The sequence below is a fragment of the Cupressus sempervirens genome, chromosome 4 (genome assembly GCF_028749045.1).
Source record: "Cupressus sempervirens isolate cs-2001-9-10 chromosome 4, ASM2874904v1, whole genome shotgun sequence".
Lineage (NCBI taxonomy): Eukaryota > Viridiplantae > Streptophyta > Pinopsida > Cupressales > Cupressaceae > Cupressus > Cupressus sempervirens.
Window position 1 is genome coordinate 810948624 of NC_143121.1, and position 14985 is coordinate 810963608.

The following is a 14985-nucleotide window of genomic DNA, read 5'->3' on the forward strand; positions in this document are numbered from 1 at the left end:
CAAATTTTCATATAATATTGAATTTTATATATGTGGTCACTTTTTCTTATGATTTTTTGTCTACTTTGATTAGAGTATTCCACCCAAAACCTAATCCTAGCCTATCAAATCATCATTCATTTCTAGAAGGAAGATTTCCAAATTAAAAAATCTCCCTTTTACACCCTAATTTAAATCTACAAGTGTAAAATTGAATGTGATAGCTTTCACATATACAAATTCAAACTAAAAAAAGTTAAGTCTTAAATTTAAAATAAATCCTTATTAACTTCTTATTACTAGTTGTTGTGAGAAAACTTAATGGGTATTTGTATGGATTGTGTCTTTTGTTGTAGCTAGGGACACTCCTTATCTAGTTCAAATCATAACAACATCAAAGAGAATAATAATTACATCATATTCTTATGTATCATCATCCCAGACATACTACATTCATGCTTATTATCTTTATTCTTAGTTCACAATCATTAAACCAATTTGATTAATTTGATTTAATCAAATAAGAATAAATTATTTCATAATACGTTCATAAATGATATCTCTCAACACCACTGCACATAAAACATAGGTATGTGAATTGCTCCCCATTCACAATAATTGTCAATCAAATGCACTACCATATTTTTATAACATATTAAATTCGTTACTAATTTAGCTTTCCATATTTAAACAATTTAATTTCACAAACATTCTAACGAATTTGTTTCTATCATACTCAATAACGTATTTCTTCATTCAAATACCAACTAAATATCAAATTTAATTTATCTAAACTTTTAAACTCGACTGTATAATTATTCCAGCTCAATTATTTAAAGATTTTACAAATTCTATTCTATATTTATTCCAGCCATAGAATATCATTTAGGTAAGGTTGGTGTTTCCCACAACAAGAAAAGGTAGAGATGATGTTGAGAGCGAAAAAGTTCATAAATAATTATTATACAGCGAACTAACAACTGCTCTTAACAACTTTATGATCTATTCTTGGTGTATCCTTGGACTTTTTCTATGGTCTTCACCTATTTCGTCCAAATGATAGTTGGAAAGCAGCTAAAAAGTTGTGTCAAATGATGACTACCAAATGATGGCAACTCTTCAACTATAGTCTTGGAATTTGACTGATAGAATTGTGCAGGCTCTGGGATTCTTCCTTGTCGATAAGCATATATAATTCAACCAAAACACATGTGAAACTATATCTTAACCCTTACAAAGAGGAAAGAGAAGAGATGGGTATGGAAGCTGGGCTTGATGAGGAGGAGTGGGTACAAGATGGATCAGTAGATCTCAAAGGAGCTCCTGTTTCCTATTCTGCAACTGGACGTTGGAATGCTGCTTTCTTCATTATGGGTACTCTCTTTTCTTTCATCTCTCAATCTAACATGCAACATTTTAGAAAAGATCAAGATCAGATAATGTTTTTAATTGAAACTTTTTCAGCGTCTACAATGCATTTCTGTACAGTATATTTATCATTTAGATCAAATCAAGTTCGTCTCATGCAGATGCCATTAGCATCTCTACTTAATTTTTACTGGCAAACTAACAGATAGGATTTGAGTTCGTTTTTATAGTTGATCCAGCATTATTCTCTTATGATAAATCATGTTTCTTGAGATGAATAGTTCTAATTAGTTGATCGATATTTTATATTAAGTTTTATTTTCAAAATTTTCACTGTGTTATTCAAGAAAGAGATGGATCTAAAAATATAAAAAATGCAAAACAAAACAACATAAACAAAGGTAGTAGACAGCGAAAAAAACAGTCTTAATCATCTGAATTGCCCATCACTAGTAAGGGTTCACGAAAAAACCCATGGAAAACTGGACTATTTATGATTAATAGAAAGTTATTAAATTTATTAAAATGTGAAAGGGTTGCAATAGGTTGCAGTATAACTGTTTTTGATTAAGTAAAACAGGTTTTACAGGGATTCTGAAATCTAATAGTTCTTACATAACATAGGGCAACGTAATTAAAATACTCAGATACAGAAACACAGTCAACGGAAAGGCCAAAACAAGAGACAGGAAAAAACCAGCAAAAACTGCAACACCCAGATATTAAACTTATGTATTCTATACTTGCTCCTCCATCCTTCTCTCAAGGTCGTGGATGGTCTCTGTTGCATCCTTGATTCTCTGAAGTTCTTCCTCAAGGTGTTCCTTGTCCTTCTCACAGCTCCGATCCATATGGCTTTGAGTAATGTCCATTATGGAGCCTTTTTCCATCCTCTCTTCATCATTGCTCTTATCATCATAATTGACCTCCACTGATTCTTTGATATTACTATTTATATTTATATTTTTGATTTTTTTAGAGCATAAAAAAAATCTCTTATAACTTCAAGAAACAATGTATGGTTGGGAGGACAAAGGCACCATCATATTTGACTGATTGTTGTTTATAGTTTTATAATAGTATGATTAGAGTGAGTAATGTGTAAATTTAATATTCAATTAAATATTATGGAAAAAATGAAGTTATTTTGATTTCTTTATTTTTATATAGGCATGTAGATTGTCATTTTCTATCTTTATATCTTATAATTTGATAATAATTTCAAAAAATATATGTTTTAGGATCCTTTTAGTGTTATTGTTTGCATATGAGATTATTAAACTTTTACATTAATTTATCTTAATATGACTACAAATTAAAGCATAATAGTAATTAATTAATTAATATTTAGATTAAATAGATTAAATGTATGTGCTAGGAATTGTGATATGCAAATTTGGAAAGCTTGAAATATGGAAGGAGGAGAAGAAATATTTGCATCTAGATATGTTATAGATTAAAGATGTTCATAACGAAATGTTTGACAAGATTGAAGGAACAAGGTTGTGGAGAATTAAGTCTATTGGAGTTGTGTAGGATAAGTTAGATGATCTTGTAATCTTGGGGACTTGTGTAGATACCAGTATTGTCCTTGGGTTATAAGGACCTTTGGATATGCTTACATGCTTAAATTTTAGTAGAGAGGTTCAAGAAATTAAAAAAGTTAAACAAAAATATGTCAAAATTGGTAAAAGCACATTTTGGCATTAAAGAGTCTCATTTTTTATTGCCTTGAAAGCTTCCATGGTTGATTTTTGTCACTTTTTATTATAAATTTACTTATACATTATCTACAACTATTATGAATTTTGGAATTTTCACCATCTCATTTGGAAATATGATAAAGGGATTAGATCATTAAAGTTAATACCTTAGTTATTCTCCAAGGATTTAAAATATTACATGTGTGCTAGATAATGTAGGGTGTTTTGGTTTTTTTAAGGTATTAACATTATAACTAATACCTAAGAGGATTGTTATTTAATGGGTAGTGTATTCTATTGTAATATAAATGAAACCTAAGAGGATTGTTATTTGGTGGGTGGTGTGTTATTTTGTAATAGATAATAAAATGGTGAATGAAAATGGTATTGATATACTTGGAAAATGTTCATATGAGGGTTTATTCTATAAAACACATTTATAAGGAATGAATTTATTAAAATAAAAATTTGGAAGAGAGAGAGAGATTTGGGGAGAGGAATGTCATGGAAAATAATGGGATAATCTGGGGATTCTAAAATTAAAGACAAATTTAGAGATTATAAGAGTGCTTTAAAATTAGAAGATCTTTTAATTTTCATCTATAATGAATGGATATGAGTGGATAAGAACTTACAACTAAAGAATATCATAGAAAATTGTCTAATGTTTTAAAATGAGGATGAACGATTTTTAATATTAAAATGGATTCCATTTTTAAATTGAAATGAAATCAAAGCAATGTGAAACTAGGACTTTAAAAACATATCAACTTTTATTTATGTCCTACTATCTATGTGATTTCAAACATGCATAACACCCAAATGACTTTTATCTTAATATTGCATAAAACATAGTATTGATGGATTTCAATTAAGAAATAAGTAAAATGAGTCCTACAACATCCTGTGTGGACTAACACCAAAGACATAAGCTCAAATTAAATTTTTTAAACAATTATTTTTATATTTTCACAAAATTAAAAATTGCTCATTATATATGATAGTAGTTTAAATATAATGACATAATAATGGTAGTATTTAATTTTAAAATATTTATCCAAAAAATAATTAAAAATAATAATAGTTTTTGAAAGAAAAAACATATTTGTATTTTAACTTGGATGTGTACAATTTAGATTTTTGAATATATGTCAATATAATTATAGTTTAATGAATATTTATTTAAAATATTACAATATTATTGTTGCAATGACATCAATATATTTAATAGTATTTGTATAAATTTAAGATTTCTCTAGAATAGATGTAATTGATTTTATAAAAAATATGATTTTTTAAAACTTTAAATACATGTCTTTTTTAGATTTTAATGTTATTCTTTAATAGACAATTTAAAATGCTTATTAATGAAAGATATGTTTAAGATTCCCTTATAAGATTTAATATTTAATTGGGATATGATTATCTAGTTCTTTGCCCTAGTCTATATATAAATGTAAGTATGACTTGTAACATAACTATAATTAATTACATTTATATTTACAACAAAATATATTAAATGCACATGACCTAGGAAGTGTGAGATGTAAACTAGGAAAGCATAACCCCAGAGAAGATTTGGGTTGAAGATTTTTTAATGATAAATGGTATATATAGAACTAGATGAACAAGACTACAAATTCAAAGTTCATAGAAGTTGTATAGAATAAATGACATGACCTTGGGAACTAAAGTAAACACTTAGGTCAAGTATGTAGACACTTATATAATATGAAGGGCTTTTGTAGATAATTATATGGAATAATCATGATATATGTCTATGTCTTGATTAAAATGTACATATGGGCCTTAATTATAGAGGTGATGAGAGAGATATGATTAGACAAGATTTTGATAGTAATGTAATCATATGATATTAGACAACTAAATATAAAATAAGATAAGATAAGATCACATAGAAATAAGGAATTGTAGAGAGATTCATAAACCCTTAAGTAAATCCAACTTGCAAACAAATTTGAATAGAACATACTAAATGAACTAATTAAGTGAAATGTCATAGTCACATCAAACCCCTATTATTTCAATTGATGGAGAACCAAACAAATATAAGAATACAAATATCATGTATGGGTCTTAGCTAATAAATAATGAACTAGATTCTCATGAATAAAATATCTCTCACAAAGATATTAAATTATAAAACCACATGAAAAGAATCCATCTTCAAATGAGAGAATGTGAGAACAAATATCATCTACACATGAATAGAGGACTTCGAATGATCCCACAAGAAGTACATCCACGACAAATGTACAATCAACCACCCTCATAAGAGAGAAATAGAGAGAAGATGTAGTGCCCTACAACTTTAATCTTATGTGGAAATGGTAGATGATTAAATAAAAATATTTAATCTAAGGCCTAAAACTAAAATTTAAAGTAAAATATCTCACAATAAAAAGAAGTAACACACTATATATATTGGAATGTTTCTCTTTCTAGATACCAATTTATAGGAAGAAGGATAGTGTCTCTATAATATTCTCATGTGTCACCATGTTTATGAAAAATGATAGCACAATCAATTTGAGTACATACCCTACCGATAATGAAGATGAAAAATAAGCATTGAGTTGTGCCTAATAATGAAGACCTAAAAAGTAATGATGTTTTCAAAATTGATGGTGTGATGGTTATCATTAAATATGAGAGATAACCTCTTAACTGCATCCTTTGCATATGTTCTATGAGATTCACATATTCAAAAATTGATATATTTATGAAGTATTCATCCCACAAAGTGAGATCTAAAATACTATGATTATTTTTCAAAGTAGAAATCATGGAAGTATCAATAAATTATTTTGCACACAAAATCAAAGAATGTGAAGGGTTAGCAGTTAAGGAGGAGAACTAGAAGAAATAGATGTCACCTAAAGGTTCAAATATCTTGAAAGTACCAAACTCTCACATGGTATCATATTCATATATAGTATATTGTTTTAATCATCATGAAGTACAAGAAAAATTGAAATGAGATTATTTGAGAATGTTATGAATCAGTATATCCATATGTCTTCTAGAATGTAGTCCAAAGAGAATGAGAACACTGAATGTGCATAATGAAATTCAAGTAACTATCATCATCAACATGCAAACAAATCACTCTTAGGACATGTGATCATTTTGATTAATTGTAATAAGAAGTAAAGAAAATGTACTACCTCAAGAAAAATAATACCATAAAGATTTCAGTGAAAGATAAAGCCAATGAATTTTTTTTCAAAATGTCATATTTCTATTGTTATATTTTCCCCTTTTCAAGATAATTAGAGAATGGTGAACCAAAAATCCCATAATGAATCATGGCGCATCTGAAAGATTCAAAGATAGAAACCCTCAATAGTAATTAACAACTCTCAATTGTGATAAATATTGAAAACATAAAGCACCACAAAAAGATAGAACATCTTCATATATTAGGATGTCTATGTAATTAATCTTAATGTAAATTTTTTTCTTAAAAATATATACATGGTGCTAAATCTAGAAAGGGTACTAGAGCTAGAAAATTATATCTCCTCAAAACCTATCCAAAGCCAAAGAGTCACAAAAGATAAATAAACCTTAAAAAAATCATTAGCCCAAAAATTCAAATGAGAGATATAAAGTAAAACAACAAGAAAATGCATCTAAAACATAATTTGATAATATAACCTACATCAATATAAAGTACAGGGAACCAACAACCTAGCTAGTTGTTGGTTAGCCGATGTGACCTCACACAAGTAGATTTGATACTAGTTAGAGTGGAAAATCTCAAGCACTGTGGTAGAATATGAAAATGGAAGGAGATGCACCACCTAATGGGCATTTCAACACCAATCATGAATGACCCTTGAACAAAGAATACTACATATAAAATAAGTTAATGTCTCTATTGAATATAACTCAAAATATTTGTACTTGATGAATAAAATAGAATAATGGTAGTGATTTATTGCATGTGTGGGTATGATCCATTTAAATCATAAAAATCATGTATGAATATATATAATTTTTTCAACCAAATAATTGAAGACTTTACAAAACGGGTAAATATTTTTGCTAAATTTTAAATATTTAATTTTAAAATAGTGATTAGGGTTATACTCGATGGTAAGGTTCATATGGTCCCAAAATGTACCCAACACAATTTTAAGCCTAAATTGCTCTCATATCTAAAGAAGCAATAGATATAAGCATATAATACCATATGAGATATTATAGTGAACTCATACACCATAACATTACCTACAAAATAAAAATAGTCTTATACAAGAGAGTATGACAAGTGAATAAATTTCTTAATTATGGATGTAACAATGGTTTAATATCTATAGTACATACTCCTATCTTGATACAAATGCACATTAAGGGCCTTGTTATATAGGAAAGGTGAGAGATAGGATTAGATAAGACTAGGACTAGTATCTTAATTCTATGACAAGAGAAAACCAAAGATAAGACAATATTACATAAAAACTAAGACTAAGGACTTCAAGATTAAATTCCTAGTATCCTTTAAATAAACTTTATATGTTAGCATGTGCATGTAGGGCCTTCTAGATTACTGGTTAGGAAAAAAAAGCATGCTCACATCAATAGTTTCTTGGTTTATTCTACAAAATTAGAAATAGGTTCTAGAAGGATTGTCAAGTTTACCAAATAAAATATGTACTATTGTTTAAGGCTTGATTTTTAACACATTTTTAGTAGATTACAATTATTTATTTGTGCGAATATGTCCAAATATTACTAGAAATTAAAGAACAATAGTACTAATAACATGTCAACTTAGCATAAAATATTTTGAATATATGGATTGGAAATTATTTGATATAAAAATTAGAAATGATCAAAAGAGAGGAGGAGAATGATTTTATACAACCCTAGATATGCTATGGATTTAAGACAATCAAATCAGATATGCAATTGGAGAGGACTAGAGGAATAAACCTGTGAAATATAGAGCCTCTAAGAGTTGTATAGTGTAAATTACATGGCATTAGAAATTGGTGTAGACATGGGTCAAAACTAGGTGCTCATTCAAACATGTGTCAATATTGTGTCCTTATGTGAACATCAATGTTTGGGCTAGACCTATTAGAGACTTCTACATATATTTAAGAGGTCATATTTTCTTTAAGGGTATTAAATCCTAGACAAAATAGGCACTAGAGAGGGATAATATATGTCAAGAAATTAAAGATTTAGTTCAATACAATAGTGAACTTTATCTAATTTGTCTTCTATTTCTATTGGTTCTAAATCTACATATAGACTAGCTACAAGGACTTTAAATATTCAATAAATTTGTAGTATTATATAATAGACATTAAGTGAGAATCAACTATTAAAATTTTCATAAAATTACTTCTTATAAAAGCTATCATTATTTTAATATAAAATAATATTGAAATCTTAAACTTCCCAATTTATAATTTTGTTTTTGTCCAATTTAATAAATAAAGTAAATTGTGTTATGGGTAAAAGATCAAAAATCTACTTGTGAGATATAAAATGAATTAAAGGGCGGGACTGCAAATGAACTTGATAAGTAGGAGATATTTTTCACAATAAGTCAAATTATGATGCTTCAATCATGATTTTAACTATGTAGTTTTTTGAGTCAAGGTCATTGACCCATGTTTGATGGGTAGTGATCTGTGAACATGTTACCCATCTCTTATGAGAATGAATGAAACACTTAGCACTTATTACATCTCAGAGATGTTCATAGAGATGAAGCGCTTACACTTGCTAAGAGGTCACCCATCCTAGTACGACTCTAGCTTGAGCACATAGTTTAACTATGGAGTTTCCTCCATGGTTAAATCCACTCTGCTCGTAACCCTATTTGCTAAAGGTTTTGCAAATGAGATTTCAACTAAAGTGGGTTTAACCATGGAGGAAATTTTGTAGATAAGTGCCTTCATGTTGGAGTAGTACAGGAGTGGGTGTCCTACCGAAAAGTTTCGATGCTTCACCTTTATGAGTATCACCTATATGTAATGAGTGTTAAGTGTTCTATTCATTCTCATGAGAGATGCATTGTTATTCAAGAAACACTACTCATAAAACATGAATCAATGAATTTGTATTAAAAAAAAAACTACAAAATTAAATTGTGATAGAAATGTCTTCCTATTCATTATATCAATCACCTTGAATTACAATTACTAATGCTTCATACCTATTGACTAAGCTCCTTAACCTTTTACCTAATTTTCCTTTCTTTTTATTCTTTTTTTCATTTCCCAAGTAATATCCAGTATTAATTTTAACTTTGTGTGGTGTTGTATACCTATGCAGCTGTTGAAATGGGTGAGAGATTAATATACTTCACAATATCATCAAGCCTGTTCACGTACCTAACAGATGTGATGCACCAGGGTGTTTCAACATCTGCACAGGAAGTAAACATATGGTCTGGTGTGACAACCATTATTCCTCTAATAGGAGGCTTCCTCAGCGATGCCTATCTTGGACGTTACAAGATGATCATTCTCTCCTCATTCGTGTATCTCCCAGGCTTGGCGTTCTTGATAGTCTCTGTATCACTTTCTTCTCTCAAGCCTCCTCCTAACACCAACAAGCACGCCACAGCCACCCAAATGGCAGCTCTTTACACATCGCTTTATATGATATCTCTTGGGTTAGGAGCAATGAAGCCATCTCTGCAATCATTTGCAGCAGAACAGTTTGATTACCAAAACCCAAAGGAAAGCAAGCAACAGATCTCCTTCTTTAACTGGTACTACTTTTGCCTCATGTCTGCCATTCTTATGTCAAATACAGTGATTGTGTACGTTCAAGGAAATGTGAATTGGGGAGCTGGATTTGGTATCGTGGCGTCCGTGATCTTGATATCTACACTCATCTTCTTATGTGGGACGCTCAAGTACAGACACAGAGTTCCCGCTGGGAGCCCCCTCACTCGCATTGCTCAGGTCTCTAAACATTTTAGAATAATGGATGATCAGTTATCTCACCTCTTTCTATTACATTAGAATAGCATTGCCTCGCTCATAATCTCTTGGCTTGAGACTCAATGGGTATCCATTCATCAAGAATACAATTTTAACACCATTTCTCATGATATTGAATTCTGATGAATTTTTGGAAACGAGAAGAGACCAATTGATTGTTTGGGTTACTTGAATTGGTTTTATGAAAAAGACCCAGTTAGAATTTAGTTGAAATAATCCAGTAAGTTATGTAATTAATTGATTCTAGATCACTGTGAACAGGTTTTGGTTGCAGCTTTCAGAAATCGGCATCTACAGTCAAAAGTGGATGAAAGCCACACAGGTGACTTCAAATGTCTAGAGAAGGCAGCCATGGGAGAAGAAATGCATGGCAGCAGCAGCAATCCGTGGAAGGTGTGCGCAATTGTTCAAGTGGAAGAAGTGAAACAAGTAGCAAGAATGGTGCCAGTGTGGCTCACAGTCATCATCTTTTCCATCACTCTCCAACAGGGCGGCACATTCTTCCTTAAGCAGAGCAGCACAATGGACAGGAGCCTCGGCCCCCACTTCAGAATACCCCCTGCTTCCATTCTGGCCGTAGTAATCATAAGCACGATGATTATAGTGAGCGCATATGACCGCCTCCTGGTCCCAATTGCAGCAAGGATAACGGGCATGAAACGAGGCATAACCATTCTTCAGAGAATCGGGACAGGATTGGGGTTTGCAATCTTGGCAATGATAAGTGCAGCACTGGTGGAAGCGAGGCGGATAAGAGTAGCAGGAGACCACGGTCTCATGGAGAAGCCCCAGGCCGTGGTTCCGATGAGTGTATTTTGGCTTTCCCTGCCAAATGTGGGGATGCGTATTGCGGATGCATTTGCTCTTGTGGGTTTGCAGGAGTTTTTCTATGGACAAGTGCCGGACACCATGAGGAGCCTTAGCCTCGCCTGCCTTTTGACTGCCATTGGTTTCGGGAGCTTTGTGAGTAGTCTTGTTATTAGCATTGTTAACAGTGTTACCGGAAAGATGGGTCACAGTTGGCTGAACAATAATCTCAATACAAGTCGACTGGACAATTTTTACTGGTTGTTGGTTGCTCTCAATGCTCTCAATCTCCTGGCTTTTATATTCATTGCAAGGAGATATAAGTACAAGAGTCACCCACAAGATGAGATTAGGGTTGCTAAAGTTGCGGAGAGCTTTAGCGAGGAATTGGTGTCGACTTGAGTTTGTTATAGGAGTATAACAGAGCTCATGGCATAGAGATAGATACATATAATTTTATGGGTTACTTTAATCTCTGATCTATAATGAGCAATGTGTAAGAATTGAAGATACGCTAGACTATCATCTCTGCCTTAACAATGAGTAACGTTTTTTTTTAATCTAATTGAAAATTCAAAGTAATTTGCGCTGACCATTTTTTTTTATGAGTTCCATTTTTCTTAGAGGACATTGAAATTTGACTTGTTTAGGTGGTCTTTCTAAAATTACAAGTCACCTTTTTAAGAACCTATCTATTAGTACTATTTTAGATGAACCATCTACACAAGTACAAATCTAAGGAAGCATCTACGCAGCAGACTAAATTATATTTTATGTAAATTTAAAAATTAATTTTAAATTAATTTTATCAAGCTTTTTAGTTTTTGATTTAATAAAAAATTGGCGATAATGACAATTGGGTCGGCTAGTTAGCCACAGACCAAATCTAAGGTGTATGGTTTAAGTCAATTTCTTTGAGAAGAATTTTAAAGCACTATTTGCTATTGTTTGTTTGTATTAGTTCTACCATTTGTTGGTTTGCTTGTGCTTTATGACAAGCTATACAAGGAACATTGTGTACATCAACACCTTATTTTAAAGCACTATTTTTTATTGGTTGTATTAGTTGTACCACATGTTGATCTCCTTGTACTTTATGAGAAATTATGAAAATGAACATCATGCACAACAACACCAACAAATGTGTATGGGATCAAGCATGCCAATGAAAGTGAATGGGATCATTTAGCAAATTTTCTTATTTTCCCAAGGATAATTCATAGTAAGATCTTTGATCATGTGCACTAGTTATGAGTTAATTAGAAAGATAAATTAATTGTTTTCTAATATTGTTGGCAAAGATCAACCAATTGGTCAAGCAAATCCATCTCCAACTCAGTCTTATCTTCTTGTTAAGCCCAACCTTATTTCCAACTTTATGTCATCAGTATTGTAGCTAACCTCATGACCATCATTTTGGCTATAAATTAAATAGATTAAGGATATATTCATCATTTCTCCATTGTGAGTATCTCCTTTGATCCATTTTCTAACATGCTATCAAGGTCGGTGGTGGATCCTTAAAAGCCCAATGTTTTATCAATTGTTTGAAGAAGAGACTTGATTGCAAATCTATGAAGAAGAATTGCCACTAACAAAAGAGGATTGAAATAGATGTTGTAGAAAATCACTTTGAAACCATTTTCAGCCAAAGAAATAGTGCAAAACAATATGGAGATAGATAACTAAAGAGGTATCTGCCATTGACATAACAAGGAGATTTCTAGAGAGATGTCAATTTTTTTATATTGAAAGGTGCCTGTAAGAGAAGTGAAGTGTTGCACTATGGTCAAAGCCTACAAAGATAAAGAGTATGTTTTGTCACCTCAATAATATTGGGAAAATCATATGTTCCAAAAGTATATTTTAGTTGTACCTATCTTCTATCATATTCATTTTTCTTTAATGTTTAAGAGAGACAAAAATATTATTTGGTAAAATGTGCATGTTACACAAATATTTTGAGATGGGTTTATTGTTTGAAGTTAATGAGTAGAAAGAGGAGTTGAAGGTGTTGAAAAACATTGTCAAGTTGAAATAAGTCCTTGTAAAGGCAAGGAAGTGTACAAGCATGAAATTATTGTCTAGTGTGTAATATCCGTGTTCTCATTAATTTCAAGAAAAATCTCAATCTAAATGAGATCATTAAAGTGTTTGAATCAGAGTTAGAGAGAAATTAATAAATTATAGTTTAGGTAGAGAGAAATTAATCAATTGTAGTTGAAGTAGAGAGAAATTAAACAATTGTACTTTAGGTCAAAGAGATGGTGAAAAAAATTGAATTTGTTCATAATTAGCAAAGTATTGTTCAAATCATGGAAAAGAAGAAGAGGTTAAAAAAAGATTCCCCCATAATATTGAGATGTTAATGGGTGTAAGTAATAGAAATGTAGATCTATACAATCAAATAAGAAGTGATATTTATGAATCTTGTAGCATTTTATTTCTGAATTTGAGAAAGGATTCTATGAGGCCAATAGAGCCCACACAAGCTACGATCCTTGAGCACTAGTAATGTGTCTCAGTAGGAGAACGTGACTTATCATACCTAAGTTATTGTAGGGGTGCATGATCAATTGTACCCAACACCCTAAACTATTTTGGCTTAGCATATTGATGATATGTGTAGGTGAAAAGGATTCATATAGAACTAGTGAGTATAGCAACTATGTACTCATGTATCTTCCTAGATGGATCAATTTTTATATGTGGTCAATCATCAATGTAGGTACAAAAGAAGAATAAAAATAATAATGAAGAAATCCAAGAGTGATGATTAAGAAGTGCATTCATTATAAGTTATTTTCATCATCATGTGAGGTTTTTGGTAATCCACAATGATTTCTAAATTTATATGGTCAATAATAACCACTAGTATGTGAGATATATGTCTAGTTGAAACCACTCAAGTGCAAAGTTTATGATTAGATAGAAACTATTTGTGTAAATAATTTATGGTTAGAAAGAAATAACTTTAGAAGTGTATTGGTTATGAATAGGTTGTAAGAAATAAAAGTGATTATGCTGAGGGAAAGAAGTATGAAGGTGATTGTAAATGGGTGCCTAACAAGGTTACTCGCCAAGACCCATGTTGTCTAAATTATGGGGGTATCTAAAATATTTTGATAATTAATTTTTTTTTTTTGGGGGGGGGGGAGAGGGGGTTAGGTATTAGAATGGAAAATTAATTATCTACCAATATTGTTGGTAGAAATTGACCAACTATTCAAGTAGGTCCACCTCCAACTTAGTCTTATCTTCTTGATAAGCTCAACCCTGTCTCCAACTATTTGTCTTGAATATTGCAGCTAACCTCATGACCATTATTTATTATGTAATTGTATATATTAAATAGATTGAGGATGTATCCCTTAATGCTCCATTGGGAGTATCTCCTTGGATCCATGTTTTAATAGAGTTCTAATTTAGATCACTAGGATGATAAAAGCATAAGAACTCATAATACTCCTTTTAACAAGAGAAGAGAAAATCTACACAAATGTTGAAGATACAAAAAAAAGGTGGAGGAATTTTCAACCTAGAATGCTTGACATTTTACTCATTGTATTTCTATTTTTTCAATTCTTGTATTATTTCAATCACTTGGGTAGTACTAATTAAAAAATTATCTTGTTCAAGAAATGTATTTTTTGGAAATTTTAGTTAAGTGGTAGCTATTAGTTATTTACCTATTTTAACCTCTTAGAAACTTAGATATAAGAGATTATCGCATGTTTGTCTTTGCATTTTTTTCCCAATTTTCTTTGCTTCCTAATTTGGACTTATAGCCCGAATAAGAGCATAGCATTAGGAATTTTGCATCAATTTCCTTTTGGTGGTGCATTTTAATGACTTATCAAATAGAATGCATGGTTTAGAATATTCTTGTAATATTCATCATGTAACTAAGCTTGCATAGCTAGAAAGAACAATGTATTTTAAATCATAGCAACCAAAATAACATATTAAAAAGTAGTTTTGTTATAAATCTATGATGTTCCATTACAATTTTTATGCACAATTATTTTTGACTTAAGTGAATGAATAATAATTTTTTCTTTGAAAATTATAAATATTTTAGAGTACATATAGTGATCTATTATCAATAAGAGGAGATTAATGGATATAGGATG

The 14985-nt window shown here is 30.8% G+C and overlaps 1 protein-coding gene across 1 annotated transcript; it reads left to right on the forward strand.

The window, feature by feature from the left end:
* The first annotated feature begins 1162 nt into the window (after positions 1 to 1162).
* On the forward strand, positions 1163 to 11442 carry LOC149563865 (protein NRT1/ PTR FAMILY 5.4-like). The gene is made up of 3 exons (XM_089824085.1): positions 1163 to 1353; positions 9369 to 10006; positions 10307 to 11442. Exons 1-3 carry the CDS (start codon positions 1233 to 1235, stop codon positions 11252 to 11254), a joined length of 1707 nt encoding a protein of 568 aa, XP_089680211.1. The 5' UTR covers positions 1163 to 1232; the 3' UTR covers positions 11255 to 11442.
* The last annotated feature ends 3543 nt before the right edge of the window (positions 11443 to 14985 follow it).